At 40.9% G+C, this 12,669-nt stretch overlaps 1 protein-coding gene across 2 annotated transcripts in view; it reads right to left on the reverse strand.

Annotated features, from left to right (window-relative positions):
* Positions 1–4,386: 4,386 nt before the first annotated feature.
* The window catches only part of LOC147259108 (A-type voltage-gated potassium channel KCND2-like), a 36,535-nt gene continuing 28,252 nt past the window's right edge, over positions 4,387–12,669 (reverse strand). The window contains exons 3-7 of one of the 2 annotated variants that reach the window (XM_086209341.1): positions 11,074–11,236; positions 10,502–10,600; positions 9,463–9,561; positions 8,213–8,433; positions 4,387–6,390 (exon numbers count right to left, since the gene is read on the reverse strand). In XM_086209341.1, coding sequence (XP_086065467.1) covers positions 6,213–6,390; positions 8,213–8,433; positions 9,463–9,561; positions 10,502–10,600; positions 11,074–11,236 — 760 coding nt within the window. In that variant the 3' untranslated portion in view covers positions 4,387–6,212. The remainder of the gene's footprint in view (positions 6,391–8,212; positions 8,434–9,462; positions 9,562–10,501; positions 10,601–11,073; positions 11,237–12,669) is intronic. The other variant, XM_086209343.1, reaches the window with a different exon arrangement.

Consider the following 12,669-nt stretch of genomic DNA (forward strand, 5'->3'; position numbering starts at 1 on the left):
ACAGTATCACCTCCTCAACACTGAGAATCAGGACCAACCTTCTCCCTCTAAATCTTTCTTTTTGCCAGCACTCATATTTCTCTGACATCCAAACACAATTTATTTGTTCCAATCTTTATTTTAGAAACCGTGAAAACAACACAATATGTTCTCTCTCAAATTGTGTGGATGGCTTGACACATCAGACCAGCATATTTTGAAGTCATTGCTGTAATACCCCCACAATCACATCAGAAAAAAACATGGGAGTTTGAATGCAATTGTTCTGCCTCACCTACTACATATTATACCACTGAGAATCAAGGGAGTCGCTGAGGCAGTGACATGTCTTGGTTTGCTTGCTCTGAGCTCCGCTGTAATTTCTTATTTCTATTTTAATGTGTTTTATATCTTTATAGGCGGTTCAGAGGCGGATTAGGCGGTTCAGAGAAAGATGACATAATGACAAAATCTGTGGCTTGATTCAAACGCGTGACACGTCCTGCATGGCACATGTCTGAATCTCCTAAGTCAGCAGAATGAAGATTATGCATTAATGAATACCAATGACGCAAAAGGACAGATTTTTTTTTTTTTTTAAAGAGGAAATGCAACTGGTGATTTAGGATCTTTTTGGGGGGGGGGGGGGCTGGGATTTAATTTGTCTCAAGTGTAATTTTCATCCGTCTACTTTATTTCATCTGTTCATTTTATTCACCTATTTTTATTTGACTGGCGATTCTAAAACATGATTCTGTTAAGTACCTGCAAAGACAGCTGAAATACTCCACTGACAATGAAATGTCTATATTTTCTGCAAGAGGAAGTGGAAGAACAAAAAAATCCATGCAAGTGCCTGACTTTATGTTGAATTTTATTCCTCCTAATTTCTGATCAACTGATTCCCTCCCATCTTTAAACATCAGATTCCTCTCTGACGTCAGATTGGCACTCAGTAATCTTAATTTGCATAGAGAGGGAGTGAATTCATGTTTTGCCTTCTGTGCTGGATGGAACAAATGTGCATGTGATGAATTCAACATTTAAGAACTGGTCTGCTCACTCTGAGCAAACATTACTGATGTCTTTTTTTAACTTGATGCACCAGGCTATTTGATTTATCCCTTCTGAGACACGTTAAGCCTTTTTATAAATGTGTATTTATGTATTTATTTATTTAATCTTATCATTTATGTATACAGTAAGGTCCCACTGATATACGGGATCTTCATCCGAGGGATCCTGCTGTCAAATACGTACAGTTTCAAATGCAAAAATTTCACAAAATAAGACACATACTACATTTAAGAAATTAGAGGAAAAGTGTCAAAGAAAGTTTTAAACAAGGAATAATAAAGGTGGAACCTGCAATATCCAAATCAAAGGTTATGCAAAATAGCAACATGTTTCCTTCAGGGCAATATGTAAAAGACCTATAAAGGAATTCAGAGGAAGGAGCATTCAAGGGTAAGGGGATTTTGTAATTCCTTTCATGCCCAAAGTGCATGGAAGGTGAGAGCAGTTTTATAAGGTCCGTTTAGTTTGGTTTTACTGGTGAGAAATGTGAGGATGAACTTTGTTTTGTGGCTTTCTTTATTTTAGTTCCACCATTTTTATCCTGTTCCATTGTGATGTATGAATATCAGACACTAAATAAAGTGTTTTTTTAATTTGCAGCATCCTTCCTATTCAAACAAATTCATTTCATTTCACCCCGATACGATTTGTCTTTGACTTCCAGCATGCAGATATAACGTTTAAGCGGAATTTGATCATTCTAATATGCAGGATGGTCAAGAGGCAAATATATTGTGTCAATCTAATCCCAGATTTGGCATGGCGCACAAGATTAAATTTTAAGCAAAGAGCATTTCACACTTTATCGCCAAACAGGATTACACAATGTCATGTAATCCAGCAGCATGGCTCCTTTTATTTCCTGAGCCAATTCAAGAACTCCCAAGTCTTCCATCTGGCACACTTAAAGCAGAGCTTTAAACCTTTGTGAGATACAGGTTTAAATGAAATGGACAGCTGCTCACTTCCTTCACACCGGTTGCATCACAGAATCGTGTCGTCATTGTTATTGCATTTCAGCTCGGAGCTTGGCTTCTCAAAGATAGATATAAGGTTCAGAGTGAAATAGTGATGTAAGTAGTTTTCAATTAACAACCATCCTCTTCTTTTTTTCCCTTCCTCTTGTCTCTTCTGTGAATACGCAGCACAGTTTTTAATGAATGTGAACAGTGAGAACTCCCGGGTGACCTCCTGGTGCTGCAGGGTGATAATGAAAAGGGCGGATACTCTGGCTCAACTGTCCAAGCTGCAGGTTCATCCAGTAATATTATTATTCATTTTGTGGAGAATCCCACGCCGTCAAGAGGAGCAGACTCAGTGTATGTTCGGCCAGCGGATTAAGATCGGAGATACAGAAGTTAACATGTTGATACTTTGAGCCTGGAGATGAGAAGCCATCCTGTATTTGCTTGGGACTTTGGGAACAGCACCATTTGGGAGAAATACATTGACATCGCTTTTGTTGTGGTGAACAGCTTGATTCTGTTAACCACTTCTGTTGTGGGTATTGCAGCAAATATTTTTGTCATACTGGCAGTCTGTCATCAAAAATCCCTGCAAACGTGGAATAATGCACTGGTGGTGAACCTAGCAGCTATAGACATTCTTCGCTGTGTAGTCGACTGCCCCATTCTCTTAACCATTGTTCTGATCGTGTATCAGAGGAGGCGTGTGGACGAGATGATCTGTCATGCACAAGTGGTCTCTTTCTCATTCAGCTGCTGCGTCCAACTGTTAACGCTGGCTTGCATAAGTGCGGAGAGATACCAGGCTATTGCACAGCCCTTCAAAACTAAACAAAGAAGAAGACGGATTGTGGTATTGATTCCTCTGACGTGGACTTTAGCTATTCTGGCGGCTGGTTTTTGCCTGATGTTTTTTAGGGACTCACCCGTGCATGTGAAATGCAAAGGATCCCGAGGAGATGAATCATCTTATGATACCTTTGGACTTTACATGTTGTTCCCACTATGGGCAGCTTGTTGTGGTGTCATCATTGGATTCTATTCTCTCATATTTAACCTTGTGAGATCACACAATCGTAAGATATTTGACAAAGGTACCTTTCCTCTTTCTAAAAAAGAGGAAACAGAGAATGAACAGAAGACAGAAGAAACAGCCACTGGGAAAAATAATGGGAATGGACATTCTGGACAGAGCCTTAGCAACAGTGTTGCTCTTGTGGAACTGGTGACACATGTTGAACCAAATTCATCTTTGAAAGATTCCACTGCAGCTTTGCTGACCTCAACAAAAGCACCACAAAGTGCATCAATTGGGTCAGAAAACAAGGTGGAGTTGAAAGATACAGTGGAGATCACAGAGTTGGAAAGCGAACCTCATCCTGCTGAAGTGCAGACTGATAAGACATCCTTTAAAGCAGAGCAGTTTAGCCCTTTTTCCATGAAAGTTGAGGCAAAACCATTCAATGGAAATGCTGCTGCTGGTGTTAGAAACTCAACCACAAAACCACAGAAGGTGTCAGGCAATTTCAGCAGAGAAAAGCAGTCCAATGAGCGAGAGAAAGTTGACAAAGCACCCTCTGAAGTGCAAAGTCCCGATGTTCCCTCCTCACAACAGTTGGCTGATCCTGAATCCTCTTCTGTTTTGTTGATTGAACAAGTAAAAAGCAGAAATGGTGGAGAAACAATTGCTACAGTGGAGCAAGTTTCTTCAGTCCCTACAGACTCAAATAAAGTCCCGGAAACAGAAGCTCCAGTGAAAAATCTGGAAGTGGAAGGAGCCGTTTGCATGATGCCTTCCAAAGCCAGTAAAGAAAGGGCGAATAAAATTAAAGAAAGTAAAATGGCCAAGCGTGCTGGCTACATAATCATAAGCTTCCTCCTTTTCTGGCTACCTTTGATCACAACTATCCTGGTGAATTTTATCATTCATGAAAACAAGAATACAAAGGTAAGTGTGTGTAGAGGCAAGGACTCGAACGAGCATTGTAAAAAACACAATGTAAGATACATTTTTGTCTTATGGCAGTAGCTGGCATCCATTTTGACTGATGGTTTCAGTCCCCTTCCTCCCCGAATTACAAAAATTATCAGTCCAGCAGAACAAGACCTCATTTAATTTACTTACAATTCCAAATACGTCAAGCAGATATGTTTAATATTTGACACCGTGGATGTGTTGTTGGATGTTCTTTAACATCTTATGTTTTTCATTTGTTTCAGATTGCAATCTTTCAGGATGTGGAAGTTCTCTCAGTGTCTATTGAATGCATCACATCACTGACTGACCCAATAATATACGCTGCAGTCAACCCTCAGTTTCGGACGGAATTTTATAGACTCAAGAGCAAAGTTCAAACTATCTTCACGAAAAAATGATTCATCTCATGTGTCTGCCATTGAGCGGCACTGGATGAAATGACAGTATACAATAAACGATAGAAATTATTTTCTAGTTATTGTCCAAAGTATGAACTGAATTAAGATGTTTAAGCATGAATTTTCATTTTGATATGCTGCTGTGTTAGCTTTTATGCCGACTGACTTCTCAGCAGTTATTCTAATATGGAAAAGCTGCTGTTAAAACCAGCCCGGACCGATGTAATCAGCTCAGCGGGACACTGCTGAGTTTTCGCCCAAACAATCACGCTGCCTATTTGTCTGTCTCCTGAGACCCTGCAGCCCGGACCCACCACTGGGCAAGTCAGGTCCTCACACGTCCTCCAGCAGCACATAATTATTCTTCTTATTAGAGATGCAAGTTGAGTAATTAGGCAAAGCATTATGAAATCCACCTTTTTCTCACCACAAATAAAAAAGACATGGGTCATTTAATGGATGTTTCAGTAGAGCTACAGTATTTATTTTATCCACTGCACCAAATGCACAATGTGTGATTATTTGTCCCTTTTCCTTACCCTTTATATATATACTCCATGACAAGATTTGTATTTCATTAAAAGTGTTGCAGAATTTACATCATAACACATACCAGCCTCCTTGTGTTTCCTTCCATCAATCTCAATTTTACTAACAAATCTCCAACAGGAAGCAGAGACATACTTTTAATCAAACAGAATTTTGCAATGACAGCATGCAAATCCTTAATTCAACCAGTTAACAGACAGAAATATTTGTCAACTAAATCTAGAAATAAGAGCTTCAAATGCGGTTGATAAAGTTCTGAGATATTTACAATATGAAAAATGTACAAAATGACCCCCTAAACAGTGAAATCTACCAAATCTTTCTTTTGAATATAACAATTTAAGAGGAACTCAATGGGGTGGACTTTAAACACGCTTTCATATGTTTCTCCAGGTCAATACCTTGTGTCCACATTGGGGTTAGCATTAGTTAAGTGCTGCTGGGAACATTCACTTGAATTTCTACCTCATGACCTAACTAATATGTACCCTTTATATTTGTCAATATCAACTGTTATTTTATGAAAGTGGCTTTCACACAGATCCGTGTCAGGATGTCAAATATGTATGCTAACACAAATTTTTGTCATTTTGACTTTCACTTGCACATTTCACAAACATGTCATGATGCGTAGTATATTTTACTCATCAAGCGATGACATCAACCAGTTAATGAATCAGTTAATGAATATTCACAACAGTTATCCATTCCAGTGGATGCATGTTTTTTTGAATTTACAACAGTGAGGGGACTAGTTGAAACCTCGTAATCGAGGCTTTTTAAAACAAACTGGGTGGTGGGTGACGTGAATGTTTCTCATGTGTAAGTAGACTGATTCAGTATTCACAAAAATGGAACCTCCATAAATGAATATGTGTGCTTTGTCATCAGAGGCCGTCAAGAAAACATCTGCCTTTCATCCTGTGGATCAGAAGACAACGAATACGACTGCGTTACATATTCAAAAATAAAGATTTTTCTCAGTATGTTTAGGCAACAATGATAACCACGCATTCCCGACACTTCCTTGCTCTTCTGTGCTTAATGGAACAAGATCTGCTGGTCGCTTTTCTTCCAAGGCAGCTGTCCACATTACTCTAATACCATGCAGAGTTTGACATCAGATGAGATCACTACTTCAAAAAAACCCCGACCTCTGCTAATCTTATAATCCCTCTAGATTATGGCAGGTTAATGCTTGGTGGTCCCTCTCCCCAGCATCTGGTGCTTCTTGAGACCAGTTAGCCGATCAGATAGGCATGGCATCTACAAGGCAGATACTCGGACAATGTTGCTCTGAGAGTATGCAGTGGTGGCGGTGGAGCCGTCCCCATCTGATGAGGTCACCACCGGGGCAGATAGGCTGACCATGGAGGGAGTGATGTAAGATTCGCCACACTTCAGGGGCACAGTCTCATCAAGTTTGGCATTCAGGCTGGAGCGACTGTACAAAAAAACATAAATGAAAGAAGATGAGAAGCCTGATCTTGTCTGTATTATAGAGTCCTTTTGTGTATTGCCATAGTAAAAAAACACGATTGAGTCATATTCAGTATTCACATTCCTTTTTGCAAATATAAAGGAGAGTTGGTTCAATACACTCATTCAATGATATCTGAGTGTTCAATGTAGACTGTGCAGCCTTTGTCGGAGTGATAGAATATTACGTATATGAAACCAAATATAATACGCCGTTCTTTATCTCATCTCTTGTTAACTCATGCATTCATTGTCATGTCATTATCTGGGTCACGTGGTTACCTTTTATCAGCGCTGGCCTTTTTTTATTGGGGGGGGGGGGGGCAGCCTCACCACCGTTGTCTGTTTTTGACCAGAGTTGGTCTCTACGAGGGCATAAATGTGTTGTCCTCTTTGATGATTAGCCTCTAATACTGTTTTTCCATCATTCCTTCCTCTGTGGTTCATTTATTGTGTCTGATACATTTTGGAGAGCCTGGAGCTCTTTCCTGTCTGGCCCATTTTCACCACTATTCTGGAGGACCCAGCAGACTGTTGATCTTTGGCCTTTCTCTCTCTCTCCTTCTTGCTACTGAATGACCTGCATTTATCTCTATAAAACTAAAATATGTTCCTTAGAAATGCATTATTGTGCGCACACTCTGTCACGTCGCATTAAAATCAAGTTTCTCACAACAAATTAATAATACCACCTGCAGCCAAACTCAAGAATAATCTCACCAAAATTAATTGATCTGTTCTCTCAATTTATGAAATAACAGGTTTTCAAACCCATCCTGTGTGTTATCTGCATATGTAGCCAATTCCATTTTCGCTTGCCTTTGTTCTCAGATATCTCCAATAATTCCCCTGCACCCAAAATATTAGATGAATGAAATTTTATTTGTGGCGATTGCAGCATAGAAAACTGAATTTTAGACATTCGCAGGTAAAGGGAAACATGTTTTCTGTTCCACAGCGGTCACTGGGAGTCACAGGGAGCAAGGACGATCTCTTTTTTAGAAAGTTGTCACGCTGAAAACTGTTCACAGCGAGTTCTGTGGATTATCCAAGCAAACAGGGCCACTGAAGGACATGTTGCAGCTGCTCACATTTTCTATGCTTTCAGCACAACAAAATTCAATTATATTTCATGGTATCAGGTAGAACACAAGAATCTCAGATAAGGATCCTTCAACCTTTGACAAATAAAACCCAAAATTGTTGAAACACTCCAGGTAAGTGGTTTTGTTGTTTGTGTGGTAAAACCTTCAGTATTCTTCAGTGCTGTTTTGAAGGAAATTTCACTTGAATCCACAAAGGAACGTAATCTTAAACCCAAATTTGGACATAGATGGCAACTAGGAAGGCACAATATTTTACAGGAACGTGACAACTTATTTGCTAAAAGATGATATTTACCTATGTTATCAGTAAAACAAGTGTGTAAGATATTAATTTGTTCATCGTGAAAAATACATGTAACATTTTTTTTAAATTCTGAAAACATTTGGAAAAGCCCATAAATGGTATATTCACTGTTTTGTCCTAATTACCGATGACCAAAGACGAAAAGACAATTTTTTAAAAAACTTTTTTAAAAAAAAAAAGGCCAAGAGCTGCCGATAAACATTTTTGCATTTTCCCAATAGCATCCATTTGATGTAAACCTCTCTATAAAAAAAGGGTCTATTTGTGTGTTACATAAATCCACTAGCCCATAAAGACCAATCAAAACCATCATTGTAATACAGAGCAGTGTTTTTATTTTGAGAGTCAGAAAGGAAAGAGCAAGAAGGACAGACTACCTGTTGGACACTGGCCTCTCTCTTATCTGTATGGTACTGAGCTCCTGGTTGTTTGTGCTTGGCAGGCTGAAGCTGCTTTTCTTCCTGTGGCGTCGACAGCAGCATGAACTGAAGCCGTGTGGGGAAGAGGACAGCGAGGAAGTGCGGGAGCCCGACTTTTTCATAACAGAGATCTCCATGCAGTTGGCCTGAAACGTCTGCTCGTCCACAAACTCATGATTCTGGAGGGGAAGATGTTGGATCGTGAATACTGCTCATGAATCATTAGTACATCGGTGCTTTGCTCCACTAAATGGTGAGTAAAGATGTTTCACCATAAACACTAAACAGACTGAACAGAACTCACAGCAAAATTGTTTAATAATTGGAAAATGAATCATCAAGGGAACAGAAATATATTGGGCCAGATGTCCATATTAATTGCCATCTGTGGAAACATTCACAACTGTTATCCCTGTGACAAATGAGCGTGACTTGAAGGTCATGATCAAAGTGGGTTTCACTGTGGGCCAGCAGGTGGCAGAGTAACACCATGCAGTACTGACAAGATGCCTCCTTTCTTTTACCTTCCCTCTGTCACACCTAATCTACCCTCTGCCATCAGTGATGCTCTCGATGAGGGAGAGTTGATGTTAGCATGTGCACTAGTGACATCTGAACGCCATGAGGCCCTTATGGAGCTTTTGCCAGACGACTGGTGAGAGATCATTCACAAGGAAGAACACTGATTTCCCGTCTGTCCAGGTCTGTACAGGGTTTAGGGCTGCAAGTGCAAAACTCGTGTCACAGCGTACCATTAAAAAGGCTCTTAGATCTCTAAATTATGGATAGTGTAAAATCAAGTATGCTGGTTTGTTTTGAAGGAATAATATTACTGGCTGGCAGAGTCATGTTATCTTTAGCATGTTGCTGGCGAGGGGACTCTACATTCCCAGCCCCATTTACAGCTATTTTTAACTCCTGCTGCATATAAAATAGATTCTACAGTTTGCGCGTGGATGAAAAGACTCACTTTGATTCTATTTGCTACACACAGTATAGCAGGCTGCCTCTATTGTTGATCCATAGCAGACTGCAGAAGTGATGCAATTTTACATAAAAGCCACCATTTGTACAGTGAGCTATTTTACACTCAGTGTTTAACCAAAATAATACAAAGACGAGCGTGTGTGTGTGTTTGTGTGTGTGTGTGTGTGTGTGAGTGTTTTCCAGTGAACTCAGCTTTTACAGTTTAGAGAAGAGGATTTTACCGTGGTCTTCTCTAGGCAGTGCAGCAGGTGATGATGTTGGCTTTCAAAAGGAGGGCTGGCGGTCTTCCCCACCAGGGCTTGTCCTGCCTCCTTGGAGGCCTTAGAACACAGAGAGCAGGGGAAAAAAAGTTGAGTCGGTTCAAACTCCAGATAGATTGAGGAAAGGAGTTTCAGGCAACAGCCAGCTCAGTGATGTAGTGGAAAGTACACAAAGCATAGAAGTTCGAAAATGCTGATCTGTAGCACGGCAGCCAATCTACTGCAACCTAGCGATGTGCGGAAGCTTTAGAGATGCACGGAGACAGTGACTGACTACAACATGTTTCAGTGATAGATTGGTTTTTAGCCATTTTTTAATGCTGTTTTGGTGAGAGGGACCAGAAAAGTTCTAATCAGAACTGAACTCATTTCAGTGCAAACAGCAGTGGCACACCTAGACACAGATCGAACAGCTTGCACCAAACACACAGCACAGAATCAGAACCACAACAACACCACACACTTTGATGAAGCTCTGCACGGATCTGGGATGGAAGATATGTTGTGTTAGTTTGCACTACAGCCTGGATGCTCTAGAAATAACACACAGAACACACAGCAGATCAGAAACAGAGTTTAGAGGAGACGCAGGCTGAGCAGACAGCCCCCTTAGGCGACCTACTGTCCAGTAAGTCTTTGGTTCCCTTCTTCCCCTCCAAACCCTGTTGGACAGACATGCAGAGCTTGGTCATGAGTCAGTGTGACTATAATGGCTGGGCTCCATCACAAGGCAAGTGTGCCTGCCTGGCCCTCCTGCTGTATGGACAGAGAGAGACTGTTGACGAAGCATGTCAATGTTGTGGCGGAGAGGTGTGGTGTAAGAGAGAGAGGACGATTACACGGAAGCACTGAAATGATAGCAGGCCCTGTGTTACAGCATGAGAAGCCCCCCCACCCAACCCCCCGGAGTGTGGTGGCATGGCCCCCGGGCAGAGCGGCATGCAAGCATCAGCGAGGCCCCGGTCAGTCAGCCCCCAAGCCGCTTGCTTGGCCCCGTTACCTCCTCCAGTGAGTCGATCAGGAGCCCATTTTGTTTGTAGCGCATATAGGCATTAGTGCCTCGAATCTTCGCAGCACGGATTCTAGCGAGCCGAGTTTTCTGTTTGAACAAACAGACCTCTGTTTTAGCCTCTGACGGTTTGCCTGTCACACTAATTGGCTCTGTCTCCCTCTGGTAGCCACAGTATTTAGAAGCTACGCTCAAATCTACGATTAGGAAATTCTGCTTTAGCAAACACTTTAAGGAGAAAATGCTCATATTGCTATTGAAAAGCTGCTGACATTCTGTTCTGAAGATCATTTGTTCAGTCTTTGTCATTCCCTCTCTTATTTCGTTCTCCCTCTGAAATACACTCGAGCAAGTTTAGCCGCCAAATACACACACATACACAGACACACAATAAAAGATTAATATTCAGGAAGATAGCGTTTGCCTTGTCATTCTGTTATGTGAGGATAAGACAGGGACAGAAGAAAGAGGCAGATAGAAGCAAAATAAAGAGAGATAGCGAGTAAAAAGGCAGAGGAAAAAAGGAGAAGCAGAGGGAGGAGGGATGGGGGGGGAATCAGTACCCTTTGGGCTCGTCGTTTCTCTGCCCGCTGGCTTTGGTGGTAGATGCGGCTGAAGTTTGACACTATGACAGGGACAGGCAAGGCAATGACCAGCACCCCACTCAGAGAGCATATGGACCCAAACACCTTCCCCACGATTGTTTTTGGCACCATGTCACCGTACCTGAAACACAGAAAAACAGATAACACGTTGAGTGGAGAAAAACAAGACGAAAACGGCTTTTAAATAATGCAACCTGGAGTTTTGTTTGTAATCATGTTAAGTTGTTGTGTGTTTCATGTTATTTTTTGATAGTCTTGAAATAGTTACAGTGACCTTGGATTACTCCGACTTCAAGCAAAAAGTCACACATTTGAAGTAGGTGAGAAATAAATAGGACTTTTATGATGTGCCTGCTTCCTGCCCTACTTTCTACATGCCATCGTGACGTCCCTCTTTTAAAAACCTTGTTTCATATATAATTACTCACCTGCTGGCACCGGCTAATTCCTTCATGTCGTGACCAAACATGCTACATATCCCTCGTGACCTCTGTAAGCCAAACAGCTTGTGAAAGATACGCGGAGGAGTATGACACCGAGTAAAAGCAAAAAGGGGAAGGGAACAGCATGATGCCGAACCCTGGGGAGATATTTTAACTCTGGAACTCAGCAGCTACCATTTATGTTTTTGTTCTAGCTCGTACATAAAAGTGGATCTTGAATATTGAATGCAGACAGCGAGTGAAACCACATTAAGACAATGCATGTTTGAGCTCACAGAGAAAGACATACACTTTGAAGTGAATTAATTGTACATGATAGCGGTCAGAGCACCTGATACGTTAGGCAAAACTTGTGCTTTTCAGTATCATGCAAACGTGGGACAGACTACATACAGTAAGAACAGATGAATCACTGTACATGTGTCAGATGAGACAGAATCAGCCCCATTAAGGAGATTAATGTTCCTGTCTTCTATCAAGCAGTCCAACCTGTCCGAATTCAAAATCAAACTGTCATCTGGATGTCTTTTTCTTTATATTATCCACCTGCAGTGCTACTGCATACACAGATGGAATTTTTTTTGTTTCCTTCTAAACACCTGAAGACATTACTTGCAATGTTCTGGCAATGTTTTCAGCGGGAAGTTGTTTTTGTCCCCTGAATGTTCATCTCAAAGGTAGGACAACATTCCCTTAAACATTCTGTTGGGGGATAACCAAAATATGCCCGAGCATTCTTTTTTTTAACATTCCTTTCTGTTGTTGTTTTTTTTCAACTGTTTTTAGACGGCAACATTTGCGAGGCAGGATACAGAGTTCAGGGTGTGATGTTCTGCAAATGATCCAGCCAGGAATGGGAACCTGTAAGTTGTGGCTGAGGCCACATGTTCTTCTGCCGGTCTGTGTTCCTGGAGCTACAAGTCCAGCATGTAAACAATGCTCTAAAAATGATTCATATCTAAAATCAGTGACACGTAACATTCTGGTTAAAGTTATCTACAAGTTGTCTTACGGAAAAAGTCATGATCTTATGACAAACAGATTAAAAGAGCATTTTGAGATAGTTTATCCTTTCAAATATTTTATAAGATTAAATATTTGCTTAGACAAA

The sequence above is a fragment of the Aulostomus chinensis genome, chromosome 7 (genome assembly GCF_037954235.1).
Source record: "Aulostomus chinensis isolate RoL2024-O1b breed Wild chromosome 7, RoL_Achi_v1.0, whole genome shotgun sequence".
NCBI classification, from domain to species: domain Eukaryota; kingdom Metazoa; phylum Chordata; class Actinopteri; order Syngnathiformes; family Aulostomidae; genus Aulostomus; species Aulostomus chinensis.